At 40.6% G+C, this 25,774-nt stretch overlaps 1 protein-coding gene across 3 annotated transcripts in view; it reads left to right on the top strand.

Annotated features, from left to right (window-relative positions):
• The window catches only part of LOC146642094 (abl interactor 2-like), a 32,248-nt gene extending 6,843 nt beyond the window's left edge, over nucleotides 1-25,405 (top strand). The window contains exons 2-10 of one of the 3 annotated variants that reach the window (XM_085398625.1): nucleotides 2,577-2,744; nucleotides 3,188-3,364; nucleotides 5,721-5,824; nucleotides 10,139-10,285; nucleotides 12,890-13,014; nucleotides 19,070-19,234; nucleotides 20,900-20,983; nucleotides 23,106-23,285; nucleotides 23,643-25,405. In XM_085398625.1, the coding sequence (XP_085254751.1) occupies nucleotides 2,577-2,744; nucleotides 3,188-3,364; nucleotides 5,721-5,824; nucleotides 10,139-10,285; nucleotides 12,890-13,014; nucleotides 19,070-19,234; nucleotides 20,900-20,983; nucleotides 23,106-23,285; nucleotides 23,643-23,818 (1,326 nt within the window). In that variant the 3' untranslated portion in view covers nucleotides 23,819-25,405. Of the gene's footprint in view, nucleotides 1-2,576; nucleotides 2,745-3,187; nucleotides 3,365-5,720; nucleotides 5,825-10,138; nucleotides 10,286-12,889; nucleotides 13,015-19,069; nucleotides 19,235-20,896; nucleotides 20,984-23,105; nucleotides 23,286-23,642 lie in introns of all 3 variants that reach the window. The other 2 variants (XM_085398624.1, XM_085398626.1) reach the window with 2 other exon arrangements.
• The last annotated feature ends 369 nt before the right edge of the window (nucleotides 25,406-25,774 follow it).

Genomic DNA, 25,774 nt, shown 5'->3' with positions numbered 1-25,774 from the left:
CACTGAGTTAAATGGTAACTATGTGCCGGGTTCAACATAACCTGTAGCCCCATTAAATCGTCCTTCATAAGGTGTGTTTGGATAATTACATGGAAAGGGGTCTTTTTAGCTGATCCATCCACTGGGGCTTGTTTTTTACAAACCCGTAGCTCAGCTAATTTGGAATCAAGTTCAAATGAAAGCCGTCTGTCTCTGTTCACCATCCTCTCCTTGCACAGAGGGCTGTGTAGCCTCAAAGCTGAGGTGCAGGTTCTTCCTGAGGCTGTGAGGTTCGTGTTTGTAATCTCTTGTATGACAGTAAATGAATACTGAATAAGAAGTCCTAGATTAACTCATTCACTGCCAGCCATTGGCAGTGAATGAGTTAAACCCATTGACTCATTCACTGCAATTGACGGCTATAGACGTCAATGGCAGTGAATGAGTTAATTTCCAGCCTGGGAACTTTCTTTTGAAGTGTGTGTGTTCTTTCTGTGCTTGTATCGTTCTCTTCTGATAGTCCGTCTTCCCCACAGGGGCTAAATTATACATGTGAGGTTAAATGATGATTTCAGCCACCAGTGGCTGTAGGCTAAAATGTGTGTATAGTAGGGCTGGGCCATATCATACCGTTCACGGTAATACCGGTATAATGTTGGGCAACGATAAGAAAATGAAATATCACGATAGAATATGGGTAAAATGCGCATGCACAGTGCCTCTGTTTCCATATGCACATGGTGGAAAAAGCTGGCGGCGACAGAGAATGAGAAGGGTGAAAGCGGATCGTTGAATGAAACAGATGAACTAGAATTGGTTTGTAAAATTGCTGCAACTTGAGTGGTGTGGAGCTGGTTTAGCTTTCGTCCGTCAGATACACAACAAAGCACTATTTTAGGTAGCGCATGCTAGCGGGCCGTCGTTATTACCGTGCTTTTTGGAAAATACGGCACACTTAAAATCAATCCTTTGATTTTTCTGAAAATCAACAGTGCCCCTTATAATCCCGTGTGCCTTATGTATGAATTTTGGTTGTGTTTACTGACCTCGAAACGATTTTATGTCGTACACGGTGCTCAAAAATCTGTCAGATGTTTTAGTACGACTTTGCTAAGCTACGAACCCGCACCACTTGATGGATTGTCAGAGCATTACGGTTATCGTAGGCAGGCGCCTCGCGGAGTGATACGTACTGTGCTTCAACATAATATTACCGTATTGTGTGTGTATAACCTCTTTTTAAGTTTTGTGGATGTTATACATGGTTATGCTGAGGATATGTCGGCCAATTTCCACTGGAAATGCCTTTTGGTTAAACTGTCAGCAAGGAATTTGCATTTGCACTGTTACATTTTTATATAACTTTAATCAACATAAAAAAAACCATCTGCTTGTTTAAGTGAAAATACATTGATGTTTTGTTTTTTGTTTGCACTAATAAAGTTGTGGAGTTGTAAAGTATTTTGTCTAGTGTCAATTATATCGTCAGTTATATCGTTATCGCAAATTTTCAAATGTATATCGTGATAAATATTTTTGGTCATATCGCCCTGCTCTAGTGTATAGATGTGCAAACAGTTGCTTGGTTTGCATGCTGACATTTCGGCAAACACTTTCTGACTGGCGGCAGGGTCTTTGAAAGGACTACGTTTTTAATTACTTTGTTAGTGTTATTCCTAAACATTGTTGTGTACTTTTTATGGACCAATTTTACAGAATTAACAGCCTAATAACATCTTTTTTTTTTTTTTCTTTGAAGAGATGCTGGCATTATAATAGACATTTTATTTGAGTGGATATCACCTTTAGCCTATAATAATATGCATCTTGCTGTTCCTGCTGCTACAGTAATCATCAGGGCACTGATGATAGTACTTTATGTTTTGTTAGGAAAACGGGAACTAGGTGTAGTATGTTACTGAAATGCAAAAACACAAAGAAAATGTAAAGAAATGAGGACTTTTGCACAATATTGTAGTACTCATTACAGAAAGTGTTTTGACACAAAAGCAGAACATCTCTGTCTTCTTATGTTTCTGCACTTGTAGAGAATAAATGTGCAGATGTTGACTGCTGTTCTTCCTGTAGAAGCCAAGCCGACTGGAACAATCCATTTATATTCTGCTTGTTTTTGTCAGGGATCAAATGCAAACACAGTCGTTTCAGAGATGCCAGAACCCTGTGGGGGAACCAGTCGTCTGCTGCAACCTCTAATCTTTGTAGCTGCCCACCCTCATACAGCAGGCTAGAAGTAGCCCTGGAAGTGTGTAAATGCCCCCTGTGGGATTTCCTCTGTGTTTTGACATGGCCCTTGTCTAAACTGTTAGAATTTCCCAGAGGAACCCACCCGAGGGATTAATAAAGTTCTATCTTATCTCATCTGAGTACAACAAGCACTACAAAATATGCAGGAATCTTGTAGTGTAAAGGTGGCCCACTTAAAGTCTGCATTTTTTCAGAATGTCCTCAGGTAACACAGGCTGTGTTTTCCCCTCTGCTCCCTCAGTTTTCATCACTTTGTAAAACCTGCATCGTTTGCTTTCCATGAAATGCAAATCGTGTCTTTTGAAAGTCAAATATCCATTTCTCTTCTTCAGACTCCAGACAAGCAGAGGGCGCTGGAGGAGACCAAGAACTACACCACCCAGTCTCTGGCCAGCGTAGCCTACCTGATCAACACGCTGGCCAACAATGTCCTGCAGATGTTGGACATCCAGGCCTCGCAGCTCCGCCGCATGGAGTCCTCCATCAACCACATCTCACAGGTGAGGGAAGTTAAACAAATCAGGCTTTTGACTCACCTGCCAAGAAGGAACCCCCTCCATCAGTTCTCAAAGCACAATTAACAGTTAAATATGGCCTTTTAATTCTCTTTGTCCTTTTTCTATTGGGTATTAAGCACTGTGTAAGCCTGATTAATGAGGTTTTAATAAAGTTTTACTATCCAAATGGACCAGACGCTGATGTGACTGTGTGGATAATGAATGTATAATTCAGTGTATCTGCATTGCAGGTAAATATGTGTGCTGGAGCTGCACGCTGGATCGAAAGATAAAAGGGTTTCAACATGCAACAGATACTTCAAAGCAATCAAAACCCTAAATTATGAAACACTCTGAAACACCTCTTCCTCCTAATAAAGTCTTGGCAGGCTTTCAGGACTAAGTGTTTTAATTTTAAGAAATGAAAACATGCCTCTCATCCTTAGACGGTGGACATCCACAAAGAGAAGGTAGCACGGCGGGAGATCGGCATCCTCACCACCAACAAGAACACGTCCCGTACGCACAAGATCATCGCCCCGGCCAACCCTGAGAGGCCTGTGCGATACATCCGCAAGCCCATCGACTACAGCCTGCTAGATGACATGGGCCACGGAGTTAAGGTGCTGTTTCTGGGCTTTTTTCCCTTAAATTTGGCCAAAAGTAGTCTTAAAAAGTCACCAACCACATGCCAGTTTATAAGAGTGATGTGATTATTTTTATAATATAAAAATAATCACATCACATCACTTACTTAAATAGTTAAATACAATACTTAAATATTGATTTAAGGGATAGAATTTAGTTTATATTGGTATTTTTTTGCATGCAGTACTGTCAAATACTTAACTTTAGGGGTCAAAAGAAGACCATGGAAATGTGTTTGAATGTCGGAATTAATCCAGGCTGCTCACTGATGAAAGTCTAAAGATAAGCAAAGGACTTGTAGAGGTCATGTTCTTTATTATTAGGTTTCAGTGGTTTTCAAAGTCAAGAAATCTAAGAAAAAAATCAATGACTCAGGCTTTTCACATGGACAGGGAGCCAGTGACGGCCAGGACATTAAGCCTGTCACCTGCAGCTGGAAACAGGCTTTTCTCATGATTTTATGTTTAATAAAATCATGGGAGAGGCTGATTCTTAAAGCTTTGTTCCTGCTGACTTTCTGAACAATGACGAGCTTGTTTATACAGAAAACCGAAGCGCTGGCTTTCAACCTTATGAAGGTCGAATTCCTCAGATTTTAAACACTAAGCTATTGTTGGCCGGATCTCTCCAGCTCGGCTTTGTGAAGCACAAGCTTGAACAACTGTTGTTTTCCTCTCCTCCTTCACACACTAATCACCTGATTTCTTCTCTCTCTCTTTATGCTTGCCTAACTTTATCTTTGTTACCAACTGTAGTGGTTGCAAAGGTTTAAGGTAAGATTTCCAAAGTAAGAGCCCCAAACAAGGAAGGGCTTTTTGTGATTTGTGGATGTTTTGTATTGTTGTGTCTGTGGTTTCTTTTACATTTTTGGTTTGTTTGCAGTTAAAGATGTGTTTGCTTACAGATATTCAGATTATATTTCAGAAAAATGCTTTAACCTCCTAGGACCTAGCGTCCACATACATGGACATCACATTTTGGGTTATTTAGAGTAAAATACTAAATTTTGCTCTACAAGGGCCTGATATCCACTTACAAGGACATTATACTGCTACTGTTCTATCAAAATTTTAAACGAATATCCTCATATGTGGCTCTTATTTTTCTTAAAATCAAAAATAAGGTTGAAAAAAAATCTGGTAATTCTTTATTTTTACATTCATCGGGCCCCAATATGCCCAAATATCAAAGAGAAATTAAAAATGCATGTCGTGGAAGAGTTCGGGTCTTAGGAGGTTAAAAATGAACTTGTGAAAAATCCTTTTCCTGTCACATTTTTAATGCACAAAAAAGTAGAAATATCAGTATTCGCTTCATGTTGTCGTTTTTGGAAATAAAACCTGGAAAAACCTTGAAAGATGCAAAATTTACAGCTGGTATGAGAGGAAATGCAAATGCATTACACCATAATTTGGAGCATATTTGCATCCATGTGTCGCGTAAACTGCAATTTATATTTGATTACTACAACCACAATTGAATCACAACAACCAGCTTTGTATCATCAACACCAACTGTTATGATTTTATATTTTAGTTGATGATGATGATGATGATGATGATAATAATATTGTGTTACATAGGAGAGCCTAATTTGACTCTGACACTTCTGTTATGCCTTTCAACAGACTGTCTGACTTAGATAAGCCTACTGAAGGCCGTCTCCTGTACTTTGTCGTGCTATGACTAAAAAACCCCCCAAACTTTTATGTGCTTTGACCTAATTTAACATTTTAGCAACTTTTAATTTGAATTTGTGGCAATTTGTGAATCTGTGACAGAACGTAAAGAAAAGCAGAAAGTTTCAAGACCTTTATTATCATTATCCAACAGAAAGCTGGTTGTAATGACCAAGTGTGCAAAGGCAAAATCTATCCATCAGCACTTCTAAAACCAGCCAATTAGCATGTAATATATTTTCTTTCTTTTTAAACTGCTTCAAGTCTTAGTCACCCACATTTATTCAGCATTCATATATTATCTATACCTAAGCACTTTATCTAACATTCACACAATCACACTCATACTCGCTGGATGCACCTCCTCCCAATGCCTCCATGCAGCCGATGCAAATTCACCAACCTTCCGATCAGTAGATGACCTGCTCTTACCAACTGAGCCTTAGTGTGGACGATGGAGATGAATTCTTGTTACTTGGGCAGATGTTGTTACCTCCTCATGCTAACCTAAGCTGCCTCCTATAGGAGTGCTGTTGATCTTATCTTCTAACTCTCATCACAAAATAAAGGATAATTTGAAGGTTGACAGCTGTGTAAGAAGTCTAATGGTTAACCAGCAGATTTCTAAACCAATGTCCACCTACCTGCCACAGGCCAGCGCTCAGAACATGAAGGCTGGAGGAGGCGGACTCCCTCGCACCAACCCCCCCACACAGAAGCCCCCGAGCCCACCCATGACGGGGAAAGGGACGCTTGGGTATGTAAGCTGTGCAACCACCTTGATGTGTGTTGAGATGTACGTACGGCGTGCAGAGTCGGTTTTGGGAGGGTAACGACAAGGCCTGTCATATGGACGTGGTTACTCCCAGTTTCATCATCGCTCCTTTACCTCCTGGTTTAATTAGTCTCTTCAGGGTGGTTTCAAATCTGTTTTAGGGCCAGTTCACATTTCTGTGCTGCTGAGACAACCTCATTTCTTTTATACAAGAAATATTTTTACATCAAGCTGCATGCTGAATTTTGGATTTGTTAGGGTTTCTCGCTCTCAGCCATGCACCATGCATCTTTTAAATAGGTTTCCCTAAATTCTAAAGAGTTGTTTTTTTTTTTTTTTTGTTGGGTTTTTTTTTTTTGTGTGTGCAAGTGTGTTAAAGTTTGCTCTTTTTGGGATGCTTAAAGTTGTCTTTTGATAATCTACTTGATATGAATATAAGCAGCAGTGTTTGCAAAATACGAGCTGATGTCTGTTCACAATTTTCTTTTTTTTCTTCTTCTTCTTCTTCTTCTTGTTTTTTTTTTTTTTTTTTTTTTTTTTTTTTTTTTTTTTTTTTTTTTTTTGTTTGTACCCAATTTAATACCTGGCTTTTTTCTTTTTTCTGGCATTCAAGACCAGAACAAGGATTTTTAAATCCCTTATTTTAGGAAAAGAAACTTTATATTTTGGGGTTTGTAGAAGAAGAGATTGGTTTTGTATTGGTTGTCATCTAAAGAAAAAAAAAAAAAAAAGCTCTTTTATTCTATTTTTAGTTCAAACTTGTTAAACTCCTCCTGACTGAAATTAGATCAGACATCAAAATGAAAAAGCATCAAATGGGAAAAACAAACAATATTGTTAATTTTAATTTCTATCAGCTTCACTTTAAGAAGACAATTAGCTGCGTTAAACCCATCAAATCCTGCCTGCCTAGCAGTACAGATACATGGTTGATATTAGCCTATTTTACCCTGTCACTATTTATATCCCAGCACTGGTGTATGCATGCTGGCTGATGAGTAAAAAGAAACTGATGTACTTACATGCTTAACTAATATTTTCCCAACTGAAAATAAAAAATTAGAATAAAATACAGAAGATTCAGTTGAACAAAATGGAAAATGTACAAACGCCGACCTTCTGTCCAAATTCAGCTTCTATATATAAGACCTGTGGTACTTTCGGTGATCGTCAAGTTGAGTACAAACAACGTACATTTAAAATGACACAAACAAAAAATGGCATTCGCAAGGGGGTTGCTGAATACCAAAATTAACTGGGATTTATAACAAATCTTTTATAAAGTTTGTTAACAATCACTTCATGTGTGACGATCTTCGTGCAACTTTTCATTCAGATTGGCCGACCCATTAATTAGGAAGTAAGGTACATATTATATATATTGCACTGCATTATACAAAAGTAATGATCATTATGATCACAAGGTATTTAAAGCTAAAAAAAAAATAAATTTAAGTGTAAATCATACCAGCTGTGATCCCATTATTTCTTAAAGGCATCTTAAAAAGGGAAAAAAAAGTTTTTTTTGTTTGTTTGTTTTTTATAAATCCCGGATTAGCCCCATTCTTATTGCATTTTGTTTATTAAAATTGAAGATTTTTTTTTTTCCTTTCTAGTTTGCTCTGATAATGTCATTTTCAACTGATTGAGTCTTTTTCCAAAAATGTCTTTTTGAGTCATCATCATTATTTAACTATAAAATGTATCTTTCAGCTCATATCTTGTTCATGCTGCTAAGTAATTACAGTGAATGTATTTTATCTTAACCATTAAATTGAGCACTATCAGCCAGATTTAGCCATACGGGCAGGCTGTGACAGGTTAATGGCTTTAATAGACTTTAATTTTAACTGTATAATGTAGGTGTAGTTTTGGAGCAACTTTAATTAGAGTGTCACTTTTCACTGAAGTTTTGTGGTCCTTTCTTAGTTTTGGAGTATTCTAATGTTATGTTCTGTGTCGGAGCTCATGGAAGCTGCAGAGGTGTTTGGTGTTGTCTGTCTTGTGCCTGACTGTTGGAGGTGTGTTTTATCCCACAGGAACTCTGCTAGTGCACCTCATAATGCTGTGTGTGTGTATGTCTTACCCTTGGGACAGTCCTATGTATGATGTGCTGTTTGTGTTTCTGTGGAAAAAGTGTATGTGTGTGTGTGTGTGTGTGTGTGTGTGTGTCTCCTTCTGTCCCTTCAAGACGCATGCCGATCAACCACAGCTGCAACCCTCCATGACGCACCTTCAGCCGCAGCCTGTGGCTACAGGCGGACATCCTCTGTGTGATTTTTAATTTGTCGCCTTCTCCTCTGTTACTCAACTACCTCAGTTTTCATTTTGAGTTGTGTGTTTGTGACCCAGCTCGCCCACTCCTGGCTGCCCCATATTCCTCATAGCAGCGTTTTGCCATGGCAACAGTGCTCAGAGATGGGTCACCCCACTGTGTCAGCTGGGAAATTTACATCCAGCACATCTTATTGCAGGCCCAGATCAATAAAACCTCAGGGTTATGTTTTTTTTTCTATCCCTCCCATGTTAAAAACTGATCATCGTAGAGCTGCTGCTGGCTGAAAAAACACATTTCCAGGTTTTTATTCAAGGAGTTTATAGTTCAGAAGATGTGGGTGGGAACAATTGGGAACACTTTAGGGATTTAAACCTGTTGCTCTGATTTTATTATTTTAGTTCCCTTGAACAATTTCATAAATTCAGGATTGCTTTTGCTAATTTACACTGAGAGTCTAAGTGTTGAAGTTACTACATAACTCAGGAATTGTTGCTAAGTGACTAAAATTGAGTGGCATCATAATATTTCATACAGGAATACTTTTTTTTTTTTTTTTTTTATCATTTCATGAAAAAAAGAGTATATAAACACAAACTGTACTAGCAGTAATACAGATTTTTTTAAATTAAAATTTTCTTTGTTCCAATCATTCTTGAAAAAGGTTTAAATGCTAGCATCAATTTAACATCATGAACCAGATGAGCTTGTGACTCCATAACACTGTGATCAATGAAAAATACAGTCCCTTTTAAATATCTTTGAAGTTAGTGCCAGCAAGATGGAAAAAAAAACAAAACAAGCTTCATCTCTCATTGATCTTCATCAGGGGTGTCAGACTCAGTTTTTGTAATGAGCCACATAAAGCCCAGTTTAGTCTCAAGGGAGCCAGGCCAGTAAAGCAACTGCACCATAAACTGCCTTTGTTGTTATGTAAACCACAAGTAAACTTTGTCTTTGAGTGAACTAGGGGCTCTATAAAAGCACAGTACAGTTACTGTAGAGTTTTTAGAGCCAAACGGATAACGTGGGTTTACTCTTTATGATAAGAATTGGAAATGCTTGTCACATTTTCACCCTAGCGTAATGCTAGTGTAACCTAACCGTGAAGGGCAATGCACTTTGTTCAAAAGCTAAACATATATAAAAACTAGATTGCAGTTTGCCTCGTCATGCTTATTATATTTAACTGACACGAACCTGAAACTAGCTCGTACAATGTTTGAAACTTGCAGTCAGTCTACTATCAGTTTTGCAATGGAATGAGGTTGAGCAACAAGGTCTGCATGACAACAGTTTAACTGCAAAATGACATAAGAACTCAGTAACTTTGGTTTTATATAGGATACAACAGTTGGAAACCAGTCCAGTTGGTTCCCCTGTTGTAAAGAAACTAATTGTAGACAGGTTGGAGACTGACTCGAGTTGATTGCGAACTTTCACCAACCTGTCTGGGAGTGATTGCAAACAGTTTGAGTCGGACTGTGATTGTTTGCAGACAGGTTGCAATTGTTTTGTGATTTAATGTGGTTTTCAAATGCAAAAAGAATGTAATTGCAATCAATGGGCAACCACAACCACGTCCTGTTTTTATCCTAGTGTGACTGTGCCATGAACCACAATTGTCCAGCTGTAAAATAGATACAGTTTTACGTAAGCAATAAATGTCTTATAAATCAACAAATCAAACATGTCAGTAAAACTAGTTTTAATTGTAGTAGTTGCTTGATTTCATTAAGTGCAAACAAACTCATGGTGTATCTCCTTGGGAGTGTGTTTTTCAGCTGACAGCAGCCACGTCATTTCTGACTCCGCCCCCCTCACCTGTGGACCCCAGCCAGCCCCAGTGTTTCACCACCTGTCATCACCCATTTTTTTTTGTTTTTTTTTAAGTTTGCACTTGTTTGTTTCTTGCTCTCCTCCCTCTCCCCCCTCCCCTCCCCCTACACTTCTCTATGGATGCCCTCCTTTCTCCCCCCCTCCCCTTCCTCTCGACTCCTGTCCTCCTGACCCTCTCGCAGGCGCCACTCCCCCTATAGGACGCTTGAGCCGGTGCGTCCACCCGTTGTCCCTAACGACTACGTCTCAAGCCCGACGCGCAACATGGCGCACCCCCAGCAGAGCCCTGCACGCACTGCATCTGTTAATCAGAGGAACCGCACGTACAGGTACCCCCACCCCACTTCCCAGCATGCCTCTCTACACTTTTTAAACAAGCCCCCCACCCCCCTTTTGCCCCACTCTACTTGCCTTTTCTTCTTCTCCCCTCCTACACTTAAAAATGCGATCCAGCTTCTGAGCACTTTCTCTGATATGGTACCTCGTTGAAATTATAACCACTCTTACTTCCTAAAACTCACATCCAGGCCCACATCAGCAGCTCCAGCTCCCAGGAGAAGCCCAGACTGACACATTATTTAGAAACCTCCTCACCTGTTTGCTCCCCTCGCTGCTCAGATAACAACAAAGAAACAAGCATGAGGTAGAGATGCAGAGCTTTATTTAGCTTGGCTAGACACAGGTTCCTATGGTAATAGTCATTAAATAGGCAGCGTCGCCCCCACAGTCCTGTCAATCCACTGTCAGTTCATCTCCCAAGATGAAGCTTTTTCATGCCCAACACGGAGTGATATTCTTAGATCCACCCTGCCTGCCGTCTCAGAAGTAAAAGCAAGAGGGGTTTTGGGAGGGGGAAAACAACATGGAAAGTTTCGTCACGGTGTCCCATCTGTTGGCCAAACGTTTCAAGTATTTCTAGAAATAGGAAAACTTCCCCGACTCTCCTCTCAGCACGAGTGTGTATCTGCTCCACTCATCCATAGCTCATCTTCTTCATCTCTCAGCCATGCGCTCTCCTGCCTGTCAACAGAAAGTCTGCCCCATGTTTCATGATCTTTCCTGCTGCTTTTACGGCGTCTCATATCTGTCTTTGTCCCGTGTTGCCACTGCGTCAGCTGTGTCATGTGTTCCTGTGAAGGCTTCCAGCTGCCCCCACTTTTTCTTTTAATATTGTCACTGTCACATAGTCATTTCAAAGGCATACAGCTCACGCTAACACATCAATGCTCTTGAGGGTGCTACATTAATGAAGTGAGTTATTAAGAACAGAAAAGACAGCTGAACTGTGTGTTGCTTGAGGCTGGTTGCAGATTGAATATAAAACTGTATTAGAGAGGTGAATTATTTATAGATCTAAATTTCACTTGGAAATAAATGATGTGAACCTGGGAACAATGTCAGGAACTTTCAGGAAATGTCTGTTGTTTTCCCCAAAGGATCAAAGGATTAAAAATCAGCCAGGTTCAGTGTAAACAGTTACTCCAGCATCTTTTCAAGATTGGGATTGGGGATCTGAGTTCAACAAAACTTTACAAGACCAACACTGGTGTGTGTGTGTGTGTGTGTGTGTGTGTGTGTGTGTGTGTGTGTGTCAATATTTTATGTATTTTTTTTAGAAAAGAAAGAAGTGGAGGTTAGAAAACAAAGCACCATGTGATATCCTGAGTTGTTGGCGTTCCTATATCGCCATGCTAATATTGGTCACTGATTAACATGCAACTGACCAATGATGCTGTTGTAGCATTCATTTAGCATTAGCCCAGAATTTAGCTAATGCTATTAAAAGCTGTCACTAGCAAAGCAACAATAGTAACCTTAATTTGGCCACAAACCTAATTTTATAATGTATTTGGTATAAAAGGTTGATCGGGGGAATTTTTTTATTTTTTATTTTTTTACTACAGTAAACACTTTATTCGGTTCTTGGTCTCAGTTGTTTTTAGGTCTTAATGATTGTAAAATTAATCTTTTAAATAAAATAAAAATATAAAAATAATAAGAAATTAGCATATACTCGAGAGTGTGGTTACCCTGTGATTGACAAGTTCTTTTGTTATGAGACGGCAGATTCATCTCTCTGTTGAACAGCACTTGGCTGCACTTAAAAAAACAAGTTTAAGTCTTGTGTTCCTTCATTTGTTTTTGCAATTACTATGCAGATTGTTGTCATAGTCAACAACTGACTCATCCTGCTAACAGTGCTAGCCAGGTAGCAAGTGGTAGGTGATCAGCTGGACCCTTTTTGTTGGATATTCACATCTGATTTGAAATAAAACAAAAGAAAAATTTCAAATTTTTTGATTCAGTTTATGATGCACTATCTGGTGCCCCTGGACACATCATCAGTGATGTAACCTGGGGTCATTGGGGGTTTTGGGTCTTTCAACAATCTCTCTTCTGACAGAACAGACAACCTGGTGTCTCCACCTTTCCCCCATGTGAAGAGAACTGTATCAAAACTGTATTTCAAAGGCAAGTAGATTACTTAACAGAGGCTAGAGCCATCTTTTTATACAGTCTATTTGCAAGTGCAAAATTGTTAATTTAAAATCATAACTGAGACCATTCACGCGTCTTGTTCACAGCACGGTTTTTGCCCCTTCTTGAGTAGTTTTGTACTCACACTCAAGTTTACTTTTGAGTCCTTATACCAAAATATCCTGCTGTCAGTATAAAGCACAGACTGTCACTTTTCCACGCGTCAGTAGTTCTCAAAGTTCCTGACTTTTGTTCCTGTGGCCCTGTAGTTGGGTTAAAAAAAGCTCCATACTGGTTTCAGGGCAGACTGCAACCATGTTACATGTAGGCTGTATTATTTCCTGTGATTGTTAACAAATGGTGCAGTTTTTTTTTTTTTGTTTTTTTTTTTCTCTTCCAATTTCTGCTGGTGTGTTTGTTTGTGGACTGACACATTTTTGCCGACCCATCGACAGCAGTGGGAGCAGCGGAGGCAGCCACCCCAGCAGCAGTCGCAGCAGCAGCCGAGAGAACAGCGGCAGTGGCAGCGTGGGCGTGCCCATCGCCGTTCCAACCCCAGCCCCACCCAACGTTTTCCCAGGTAACCCCCTTTTTTTGTCCCCCTTCCTCTCTTCTCTGAGCTGCAGGACCTTATTGTGACTGAAACGTACTAACTACACTAATCTTTGTTGAGTAATCTGGGAGTACTGCTCACTCTGGCTTTCATTAGTCGAATCGGTGTGCACAAACTCTGGATTGAATTTCTCTCCCCTTCTCACCCTTCTCTTAACCTCCCTTCACTTATCTTTCCTCCCCCTTTGTATCCTTGCACGATTCCCCCTTCAGGTTCAGCCCCTGCCCAGTCCAACGCAACCAAACCTCCCCCAAACACTGCCACAGCCCCTGGGCCCCCTTCCTCTGCCCTAGACGGCCCCCCACAAGCCCCCAATCCCCCTGTAGAGATCCCGCCTGTACCCCCACCCCCTCCCCAACTCCCTGCCTCCACGGTACCTACTGGCACAGGCCCTGCTACTTATGGCAACCCTGCACAAGGTGAGTGCGACTCCCTCCTCACCCCCTGCACGCCCTCCATCCCGCCTTCCGTGACGTGCTTGTGTGATCCCAGTGTGCTAATTCATCACCCTAATTTATTTACTCATTTATTTTTCATCTGGAAGTCTGAATTAGTTCTTGAAAGATTTTCAGATCTAAAATTTGTTTCAGTTTAAATTTAGAAATTCAACCTGTTGAATGTTTTTAATGGCAGGAAAAAAGGATTTATTGTACCTGCGACTACACCAGTCATTTTGAAACTACAGGTAGCTGTGCAGAAGACACAAAAAATGAAGTTATACCGTGGACCTGAATACATTTCAGCATAAAAGCTGGCTTAAGCAAATAATGATTACAATAAGTAGCAGAAAATAACAAGCAAAACATAAACAATGATAGTTTATTTTTTACTCCATAAACTCTATTGTTTCCCCCGTGGTCCACCGAGTACCTGTGACATCTATATCTGAGAGTGATGAGTTTCTGAATTTCTTTGTGGATAAAGTTGATCATGTCCGTATGAGCATTGGTTCTTCAATACCATCTGTTTGTGTCTCTGGGCCACCTCCCCCTCATTTACTGTCAGTGTTTAACCCAATGACCATACGTGACCTTTCACTCCTGCTGGATAAAATGAAAATTACCACTTGTGCAAATGACATTCTACCTGCTGGGCTGTTTAAAAATGCTCTCTCTGTCATTGGCTCCTCTATTGTAGAGATATGCAATGCCTCTCTTTTAACATGTGTGGTCCCTACGTTCTGTAAGCATGCTGTTGTTGAGCCGATATTAAAAAAAGAGCAGTTTGGATCCAACTCAGCTTAAGAATTATAGGCCTATCTCTAAGCTTCCATTATTATCGAAAATTCTGGAAAAAGTAGTTGCAGATCAACTTACCACTTTTTTTTTTTTTTTTTTTTTTAGAAAAACATGAAATTTATGACCAATTTCAGTCAGGTTTCCGTAAAAGTCACTCAACAGAAACCGCATTACTTAAAGTCTCTAGTGACATTATGATGTCAGCTGACTCCGGAGCATCCTCAGTCATGGTTTTGTTGGACTTGACATCTGCCTTTGACACCATTGACCATACCATCCTGATTAACAGGCTCCGGGACGTAGTTGGTGTGTCCGGTCTGGCTTTGAAGTGGTTTCAGTCATACCTCTCCAACAGATCTTTTAGTGTTTTTGCGAATCGGTTTATGTCACATTCTAAAGATCTGACATGTGGGGTACCGCAGGGTTCAGTTCTGGGTCCTATTCTTTTTCTTTTGTACATGTTACCTCTAGGACTTATAATTAGGCAGTTCCCTGAGGTGTCTTATCACTGCTATGCTGATGATATTCAGCTCTATTGCTCTTTTAAGCCGATGGAAGTCCATAAACTGTCCTCTTTAATTAAATGTTTAGCTTCCATTGAACAGTGGCTTGGTGACAACTACTTACAGTTGAACTCTGAGAAGTCAGAAACATTAATTATTGCCCCGACAACCAGATATCTCTAATCAAACAGCATCTTGGTTCTCTTGGCTCATCTGTTCACCTGAGCCTCAGGTACCTTGGTGTGATGTTTGATTCTGCCATGTCCCTAGAACAACACTCTGGCCAGTTAATTAGGAACTGCCTTTTTCACCTAAGAAACATCTCCAAACTGCAAACTTTGCTGTCTGAGTTAGAAATGGTTATTCATGCTTATATTTCTTCTCGCTTAGATTATTGTAACAGCCTTTTTCTTTGTTTGAGGAAAAGGAATCTTGATCGTCTCCAGTTAGTCCAGAATGCTGCTGCAAGGCTTTTAACTAAGACACGAAAAAGAGAGCACATTACACCAGTGTTACGCTCATTACACTGGCTTCCAGTACATTTCAGAATTCATTTTAAAATCTTGGTACTGACTTTTAAAGCTTTGAATTGTGATGCCCCTGCTTACATTTCTGGGCCCGTATCCCTAAAGATTCTGAGAATCCTCTCAGAGAGCTCCTAACTTAACCTAAAAATTCCTTGCCAGGAGTTTTAGCTTAGAAGTGATTCCAGAACATTTTCAGTGAACTCTGAGCAAGGAATGGATGGAAAATCCTATCTTAGTGAGGAGGTGTGGTTGACCCCGTTGCTAGGTATGAGTCATCATTTCAAAAGCCGTGATTGGTTGATCCTACAAGTTTGATGGAAATGAGCTTTTGGTGATAATGAGCAAAGGATGTACCCTCAAATCAGTAAACATAATTATACACTCTAATCTTATGCTGACTGTAATTGTAAATAATATTTCACATTCAAGAAAATATCTGGAAAATGAATAGTAAGCTGTAGGGGTTATAGCCTAACATTAGAATCCAAAATATGTGAAAACTTAAACTCATTACACCCTGTTCAAATAATAATTCGTGTCTTATTTGCTCATATTAATATCCTAGCTGGCATATTTTGTACTTTCACTCCCATATGGACCCCGTTGAAAACAAGATGGCCTATCTCAAGGGGCTGTCCTTAATGAAGTTTAAATCACAACGTTACAAGTCCAGTGTGGTCTTAACGAGGGTAACACGGCTCAGCTTTTAGCAATGTCTGTGATTGCAGACCCAAGTCATCACTGCTGCATTGTTGCATTTTCCCGGTTGCCAAATACCTCAGGGTTGTGATTACTTTCGTCTCCGGTGTAATAGCGTTGTGGCGTCGAGTTGGTGAAGTAATTGTATCTCTAAGGAGATCCACCACAAACATGATTCCTGCACGATCCAATCTGTAGCATCTCAATAATTCCCTGTCATCCAGTGTTTGCAGGACATCTCTCCTGCCTCTTCTGTTGGCCATTTTGTGCAGCTGCTTAGGGGAACTCCTAAGCCACTAAAAGTCCTCTTCCCTGCTCTTAGCAGATCTCGCCTTAGGAGCCCTTTTAAGCGCTAGGAATCTTGAGGAATAGCTTTTATATTAACTGGGATTGTCGTGTCACTTTTAGGGGAAATTCTAAGAAAACGTCATGACTCTGAGAATTTTCTTAGAATTTGGCCGCTAGGAGCCACTTTTTGCACAAAGATTCTTTAGGGATACGGGCCCTGATCTTTTAGAACCCCCCGCTCCCTCTCGCAGCCTGAGATCTTCTAATCAAAGGCTGTTGGTAGTCCCTCGAACATATTTTAAAACCAGAGGTGATAGATCTTTTAGAGCGGTGGCCCCCAGGTTGTGGAATGCTCTCCCTCCATCATTACGTTGCCTTGATTGTATTTATTCTTTTAAAAAGCAACTTAAGACTCATTTATTTAGATTGGCTTTTAATTAGATTTGTGCTGTGTTTTATTATTAATGTATTTTATGTGTTTCTGTTTTATATTACTGTGAAGCACTTGAAGTGGTTTTTATCCTGTGAAAAGTGCTATATAAATAAATTGATTTGATTTGATAACAATTTATAAACAGTTGAAACACAAAATTATACAGGACAGGATTCAGATGAATACATTAACTAGGATACGACCACAACTATTACTCTCCCTCAATGAATACAGTAACTACTGCTGCGTTCCCTCAATGATGACAAGTAGTCAAGTACAACTAGGTTCCCTTGACGATGACTACTACGACGATGTTCCCTTGACAAGTACTTCAACGACCACGACATTCCCTTGACGACTACGACGATGAATCAATTCCCTTACAGCTATGACAACTACATTACTTAGACTACAAAGACAACTATTACATTCCCTGAATGAATACAATAACTACTGTTGCGATCCCTAGATGACTCTGCTAGTCTACATTCACTTGATAACTACAAAAACCCATTAGTCTTCATATTGTTCAATTCAGGGTGAAGTAAAGAGGTTTCTGCTGTAAACGGCTTTGACACTTCTGTAAGCCAATTTATAAACCGCAGTCACTTAGGCTCAAGTACTTTTAGTGTGAAAGGAATGGACAGGAAGAAGTCCTTTACACAAGCGGAAAACAAACTAATACTAAGTTGAAATGAGCAGTTTAAACTGAACACAATGAAAATGTCAGAAATTTTAAGAAAAGGGGAGGTAAGGCTTTAATGTTTAAGATGGTACCTGATCATTTAAGTTTCTTTAAAAATGCTAGAAACAGTGAAGTGGTTATACGTGTCGAATGAATTCTCATGAAAGCTGTAAATTCCCAAAGATTTTGTATTTAAATTCAAAACTTGAGTGAAGTTTAAGATGATTATCTTTCAATATAACTGCAGTTTGTCTGGACTGTTCTCTGCAAAAACAAATTTGAATGTTTTATTTTAGACCTGGCAGTGATGCCACTGAAGTACTCAGAAAACCGAAAGTGCTCTGATAGGTGGAGCTGCATTATTTTAATTTGATGGTCTTCTATTCAGGATGTAGACTGGATTTAAAGCTCTGATGAGCACTGCAGTCGGTATTAAAAAGAAAAACTCACCTCATAAGGGCTGCACACATGAATTAAATATTGACTGCAAGAAATGACTTTAAAGAAGATGAGTCTCTTACCTGGGTGATTTTACTCAGTGTTAGAAAATACTTGTAAAACAGGTCTTTGACTGCACGTCTTTGCTGTAGTCTGTGGAACAGACAAAACAAACAAACTTCCACAAGTCCTGTTTGTGTGCAGCTCTTCTGCCATCTGCCTCCAACTTTCCATCATCCCGCTGCTGCTGCTAGATGCTCCACTCGTCCTCCCTCTCGGCCTCTCATAGGCCTCCAGCATCTCTGTCATGATGATGTTCTGATATTTAATGCATGAGCTGTGTGGTGATATGCTTTCTTGCTGTGTTTATTTATTTGTTCTTTTCTTAATGGTGTCCAGGTGATTTGTTCTTTTGTTTTTCTGTGGCTGGATGTTGTAATTATCTGGAAGGTGGAACTGCTGTTACCCAAATGTTAATATTTGAATTGGCTCAGAGAGAGATTTGGGACAAGTTAAGGGACGTGTTACTCAGTTCTTTTTTTTTTTTTTCCCCTGACACTTTTCATTTAAAGGTGAGATGCAAAAAAAAAAAAGTATAAAATGCTAAATTTTCTAGTCAAAGGAGCTTGCAAAGAAAAGCGTCCTTTTGTCCCTCTGTGGGGGGAAACTCCCACTAGGTTTATATCTGGGACTCTCCACCATTTGACCTTAGAACTGAAGAAGCTTCTCGGATGAGAGGTGAAACGTCTTCAAGTAACTTAAAGAAGTCCAGACGCTTTTCTTTGCAAGCTCCTTTGACTACGATGACCTGGATGACTGAGAACCTTCACAGGCTAAATTTTCTAGTTTCACCTGCTGTTTTTCTGTAGAAATTTCTTCAGGAAAAAAACCAGAAAATTTTAAACAATTTAGCATTGAACCAAACCATTTAAGTATGTTTGGCTCAAAACGAAGAAATGTTAAACTTTGCAAATGGAAAAGGTATGTTTTCTTTCTTTTTTTATTTTTTTGTAAAACTGCAAAGTTTTGATACAAAATCCAATGAATTGCTCCTATGTGGCTGTTTAAAAATAGAACTTGAATAGATTGTTGTTGTTCAGAGCTGTATTCTTCTAATAAACTTGGTGTTGTAAGACAGCAGCATGATACTGCTGCCTGCACTCCCAGACTTACGTGGCTCTCTGCTGCCCCCTGCTGCCGTCTTCTCTCAGGTGCTCCTCAGTTCTACAGCATGAACCGCCCCGCGCAGCAGCCTCCGAACCCTCCGGTGGGAGGCTCCCTGCCATACCGCCGACCCTCGTCCGTCACTGGTCAGCCCAACGTGACCCACAACCAGAACCAGCTTAACGGGGGGCCACACTTTGCCCAGAATCAAGGTACTGTGTGTGTGTGTTACTGTTTCATTTTTGGATTCCTATAGATAAGATTTTCATTCCCTATGAAGTCTGAACATAAAAAAAGTGTTAACATTATTCTCTGTCCTATAAATAAAGGTTTGGGCCAATGGTGATGCAGCTAATGGTTCTGTAATCAGTTAAATTGCAGACAACCTTCTAGTTAGTCGTTTTATTTATTGCTATATAAAATAGTGACTTAGGTTAAACACAATAAAACTAAAATATATTTGGTAGTTTAAGGCAAATAATCACAGTTTTTCTTTTAAGAATTGATCATTTTCCATATATTGATGGATCTTTGCAGCTCTACACGCGCGCGCAAACACACACACACACACACACACACACACACACACACACACACACACACACACACACCATGCTAAAAATGAGGAAGTGAATTTGTCTTTAACTTAAATAGACCAACCAATATTACACTCTGGCCACTTTATTAGGTACACCTTTTCACCTGCTCATTTACAAAAATATCTAATCAGCCAGTCACGTGGGAGCAAATCAGTGCATTTAGCCACGTAGGCAGGGGTTAGGTGTCCGGGTGAAGCTCAAGCCAAGCATCAGAATGTGGAATAAAGGTTTAAGTGACTTGAACATGGCATGGTTGTTGGTCTGAGTATTTTATAAACTGTTGATCTGCTGGGATTTTGCAGCACAACCATGTCTCAGCTTTACAGATGATTGTCTGAAAAAGAGAAAATATCCAGAGGGGAGCAGATGTCTGGGTCAAGATGCTTTATTGGGGTTAGAGAAGCATGGTCCAACTGCTTCAAGCTTCAAACTTGTACTTGAAGGACTTGGGCTCTTCTTTTAGAATACAGGCGGCGGGGATTAGCTACTGGTAAACTAGAGAGATGGTTTAAAAAAAAAAAATGGTAAAATGAAATCTTATCTGTGCTCTGCTCGTGAGCACCAGTGTGTGAGCAGTGCATGATAAAGCTGCATTATTATCTCTGTTTCACTCAAGTCTTATCTGCTGATTTAAACTTCATTGAACCTTTAGGTTTTGTTTTTTTTGTGGGGTTGTGTCTGCATTTTCTATTAAACCCTCGCCTGTCTGGTTTTGTAGTCTGCCATTTCCCATCTGCTTCAGCGTCCTCAGCGGACTTCACCTCCTCACCAGCTCTCTGTCTGAAGAGCTGCTAAGTCGTTGTGTCTGCTGCTGCTGTCAGTCCTGCGATCTTCACCCATCAATTATTCCTTTGATTAGACTCAGACGCTTGTCTGACAGCCAGATGAAGAATGAGGACTTTAGGGCTCACATCATCTTCCTGATTGATTGAAGAAATATTTGGATCATAAAATGTCTGTGAAGCTCTCCAAAACGGTTCCATCTTTTAACATGTGACAATTGCTTTCTTTCTTGCCAATTCTTTGTGAAAATTTTAAGAGAATCCAATTTTCTTTTCTTTTTTTTTTCTCTTTTTGGTTAATATTTTTTGGCATTTCATTAATAAATGTATAATTAAAGTAGCTGCAGGCCTCTGATGAGAACTCTGTTCTTTACTAAGTGTTCTTTAACTCTCTGCTGTGGTCTCTAACCTCTTCCTATTCACATCTGCCGCCTTCCTCTCTCTGGCCCGTCCCCTCCTCCTCCTCTGTGTATTGATTTCTGATTGGTGATAGCAGGCCCGCTCGTGCCCCCTCCCCCCTCCATGCAGATCACCCCTCAGCTGCCTCTGATGGGCTTTGTGGCCCGTGTTCAGGAGACTAGTAAGTGGCCTTTAGCTCTTTGCCCCCTCTGCATGACCTCCACTCAATCCCCTGTAGTGTGCGTTTTTGGGTTCTTGTTATGTGTGAATATTTTCTCAAGTAAACAACCACCAACATCAGCTGCTGCCCTCACATTCAGGCTTCGTTCTGAGCAGTTTTCTTTAAACTGTCTGATACGTTTGGATATTATGCCAGAAGTATGATTATAAGCTCCAGAAGACTCGAAGCGCGATAATTGATTCAAATCAATGAGATATTTCGGGCCTAAACACTCCAAGCATAGTATGACACTATTTTGCATGACAACATTATATTGATACAGGTTCACGAAATACAAAGGTTTTTGTTCAGAAGGAGAACGAAGATCACCTGCTGGACTGCGATTTCAGTCCAGCAGGTGGTGCTGTTAACTTTTTTCCTAGTGAGGTTGGCACCATCAGGAAGAAATTGGCAAAATGGGGGGACTTCTTTCTTCATCTGAGGCAAAGAATAAATCAGAGAAGCACTTTCTGCATTTAACTCGAAGACATGGACACGAATGTCGTGTGAATGTAAAATACTGCAAACACGAGGGCACTGTCAAACGACACCTGACAGATTTACCTTGACAAAAGGAAAAAAAACACAATCTATCACCAACTTTATGTGCAAACACCAGCGTTCATACAGCTCAAGATATTACAATCCAGCTGTCTGACACTGTCACAGAGGAAATCAAGCAGAAATTGTTGGGTTATTTGGAGCATGTGGAAATTATGTTTGTTTTTTTCCTTTCTTTGGACAACACCAACACAAAGTTTGCATTACAGTGCAACAGCTACACCTGGAGCCAGACTTCACACTAGCATAACAGAAGTAACTATTCTGCCATTGGCAGCTGTTGGATCTACAGCTGCCTTAATTTGCATTTGGATTTTTTAAAATGTGTCGAGGCAGGTTCAGACGTGCTTTAGGGTTTGTGGTAACCATGCTATAGTACTGTAGACCGCACATGACTGTTAAATGATCTAAATGAGCACTTTTTCAATAGCATGGAGACAAATGTTATAATAGGATAGATTTTAAACTAACGTTTAGTTTAACAAAACTTGCGATCTCTTTCTTGTGTGGAGCAAACTTAAAAAAAACACCAGTACAAATAGAATTATCCAAAGGAACTAGAGGGAAAGCTGTAACCCTGTCAAAGTGCGTCATATGTCAGGAGAAGGTGACTAATGCTAATGTGGTGCCAACAAAAGAGGAACTTGGAAACAAAATGATTCCTCCTTAAACAAACAAACCAGATGGTGCAGGCCAGCTCGGTGCTAATGAAGTTTAGTGCAAATCCAATTTTGTGTGCGAAGGCAGGTAATCACAAATTTCTGATGTGTGAGTGGATAAGTGAACAGTGTGGTGGCAGAAAAGCTCTTTATAAAGGTTTTATAAAGGAAATCTGGGCCCAGGGGTCTCAGTTAACCTGATGTCTGCTTCACCCACCATCAGCATGCAGGTTGGGTGCCTTCATATGAAAACGCCTTGTACCAGTATGCACAACACGCTGGGAACATAATGACTTTTGAGTGTTCGTTGAAGATTTTAGTTCCCCTTTCATGGGTTTTGCTCCAGAAACGTTTGAAACAACTTCTCTTACTGAGTAAAAGTAATGCAGAGCATGTGAGACTATGGACAGCACATCAGCTCCAGATGTCATGCTTTTAAAAACCAAAGGCTCATTTTTAGTGTAAAGGTGCAAAAGCAAGAAATGGAGAAGTGAAACTGGTCAGAGGAAAAGTATTTTAGGTTTTTCCCATTGGTTAAAATCTGAGAGGGATTTCAAAGCCTGAAGGTGGTGGATTGGCAGCAGATGGTGGTGGTTGACTGCTCGGTATCATGCGTGTAAGCAAAGAGTGCGAAGCATGATGAGAATAATGAGGCGTTTGTGTCGTCTTTCTGTAAATGCACGTTGAGCTGCTGCGTGCACTTTTTGTTTTCAGCATGTTTGTCCTCAGGTTCTCTGTAAAACTGACAAACACCCAGCATGGGCTGTTTCTGCATGACTGTAAGAGCTCCGCCTCTGAGCTTCTTCTCGTCTCTAACTGGTTGTCTCCCCCCCCTTACTGCCCAACCTGGAAACTACTCCTAGTCTCAGACGTGCCACCTCCACCAGCCGACGAGCCGGTGTTTGAGGAGCCCACGCCTCCTCCGCCGCCACCTGAAGACTACGAGGACGATGAGGATGAAGAGGAGTCGGCGGTGGTGGAGTACAGCGACCCCTACGCTGAGGAGGACCCGCCCTGGGCCCCACGCAACTACCTGGAGAAAGGTCTGCCTTTGCTGGTCAAGGAAATGTGTGTGATAAAATAAAATGTTGAAAGTGTAATGTGGAAGATTAGCGGGTCCAAGAGCGGAAAAATGGATTCAGGGAAGAATTTAAATTAAACAAACTTGAATATTTTCTGATAAAATAAGCAGAAAGAAATGTGTAAATGAGGACGATTTGGCAAGAAAAATGACCAGAAAATGTGACTGTTTCATTTAATTAATTAAACAAAAATGGAAAAGGATTTCTTGCCATAAATGTACAACTTGTCAGAAATAAAAAATATTTTTTTCTGAATATTAGTCCAGAATATTAATCCACTCCATCTTTATTTCCATATTTTATTCCGTCATCCCGCAGTGGTGGCCATCTACGACTACTCCCGCGACAAAGAGGACGAGCTTTCGTTCCAGGAGGGCGCCATCATCTACGTGATCAAGAAGAACGATGACGGCTGGTTCGAGGGCGTCATGAACGGGACCACGGGCCTCTTCCCCGGCAACTACGTCGAGTCCATCATGCACTACGCTGACTGAGCGGCGCCTCCCTGAGCAGGAGAGGAAACGGGAGGAGCGCTTGTTGGGGATGGGAGCGGGGGGAGGGAAGGGTTAAAGGTCAAAGACTTTGATCGAACAGAGCATGATCACCTCCGGGCGAAGAGAGCAAAGAGCAGGGAGGCAAAGAGGAGGCAGGTTTTTGTTTTTTGTTTTTTTGAAGAAATTGGACATGACAGACTCGGTCATTCTCGTGACTTAGTCGCCGCTATAAAACGACCACTACTCTAGATATAAGCTTCCCTGTAACGTTTCTTTCTTTGTGACTTTGTTTGATTAACGAGGAGGACTGGGCGGTGATGGGTTTGTTACTTTTTGAGAGTTTGTTTCACACTACGAGGCCACTAAATTGATTTCTGCTTCTTTTATGTTTTTTATTCATTGTGTTTTTAGCAGTTTTCCCAATATTTATTTGTAGTGGGAGGTGGGGGGGATGAGCGGGTAGATGAGGCTTCGGAAAAAAAGGGCTGGAGGAAAATGCCTTCAGGTTTCGTTATTCTCAGACACTCCAGATGCAACAGCGATATCCTCAGTGAGACGCATGGATGGGCGGGTGAGGGCACGGAGTGTGCCAAAGCTGATGAAGATAAGCACATCAGATGTCTTAATGTGATCCACGAAGCTAGATAAAAGGGGGAAATCCTCCTTAAGAGTGCTTTAAATGATGAACTTTGCTCGTTTTTGTTCCGTTTGCGTGGTTAAAGCGGACGAGTTTAGTCACTACATGCTTTACTTTGCAGTTTTCAGGTGAAGGAATCGTCATCCAGCCCTCAAATCAGAGAAAGGCGTGGATTTAAAGTCTGCAGCTCCCGTAATAAAGTTGAATGAACAGTCGAGGCGAGCCGTTTACTTTTGTCTTTATTCTATTTCTTTTGCCGTTCACCAAGAGTTGGCGGTCGAGTTTTGCTTACAGAGCGGCAGACTGCATGTTTGAACTCATGGAAGGAGAGGGGGGGCTAAAAGCTTCTTTTTTGCTCTACTGATGATTAATGTCTTAATATTTTTAGATATGGTGTGGTTTTGGTTTTTGATATTCACCCACGACAAACCACGACGACGATGCATTTAGGTCATTTCTAAGATGCTTGTGCCATATTGAAGTGTGTGTGTGTTGCTGTTTCAGAGGTTATCACTTCATTTTGCAATAAAAATCGGCCGGAGGGAAGCGGGACTGTCGTCGAATTACAGATCTTTAGTTTTTCCCGAGCTGTTTGAAATCAGAAGCACATACATTTGTAGTGAAAAGTTCAAAAAACAAAAAGGTGTAGAAGAAATATTATAAATGTGAAGATGTATTATGCCCTCAGACACAGGAATTATTGAATATGAAAAGAAGCCAGCTGTTGTGTTTTGAAACGGTTTTAAGTAACACATTAGGACCCCGATACCTTTGTTGTTTTTTTGTTGTTGTTTTTTTTTTTGTTTTTAAAGAGACAGTGAGTTTAGGCACCATTCGTCCTCCGTATGGTTTTTGATGCGCTTGGCTGTTTGCGAGGGCTCTGTGCTTGTACTTCTGTCAGGATCTTTTTATTTTCTACTCCCGAAAAAAAAAAAAAAGAAAAACAACAACAGCAAGTGGGTCTGTATGTGAGTCTTGCATGCCATTGTTATTATCTGTACTGGTGTCCCTGAAACCTACGTGGCAAGATCACCCATTTCTAAAAAGGCAAGCAGCCCTGCAGCTCTGACCAGGTACCGCCAGCCTCATCCAAAGAGACTGTACAACTTTACTTCGAGCCCACGTCCAAGGAGCCGCTCGCTGACCTGTGGGGGAGGAGGGACAGAGGGAGGGGAGGCACTCGGCTTCCTCCTCCCCCCTGACAGTAGCCGTCATCAGTGGTGAAAAATCTTTTTTTGTGTGTGTGTGTGCATAAGCTGCTAGTGAATCCTGCGGACAGACTGCAGGCGGGAGATGAATGAGAACATTGACTCTTGTTG

This window comes from Rhamphochromis longiceps, linkage group LG23 (assembly GCF_057381845.1).
Source record: "Rhamphochromis longiceps isolate RC_006_pf linkage group LG23, R_longiceps_female_GT1.1, whole genome shotgun sequence".
In the NCBI taxonomy this organism is placed as follows: Eukaryota; Metazoa; Chordata; class Actinopteri; order Cichliformes; family Cichlidae; genus Rhamphochromis; species Rhamphochromis longiceps.
This window is presented reverse-complemented; position numbering and strand designations above follow the sequence as displayed.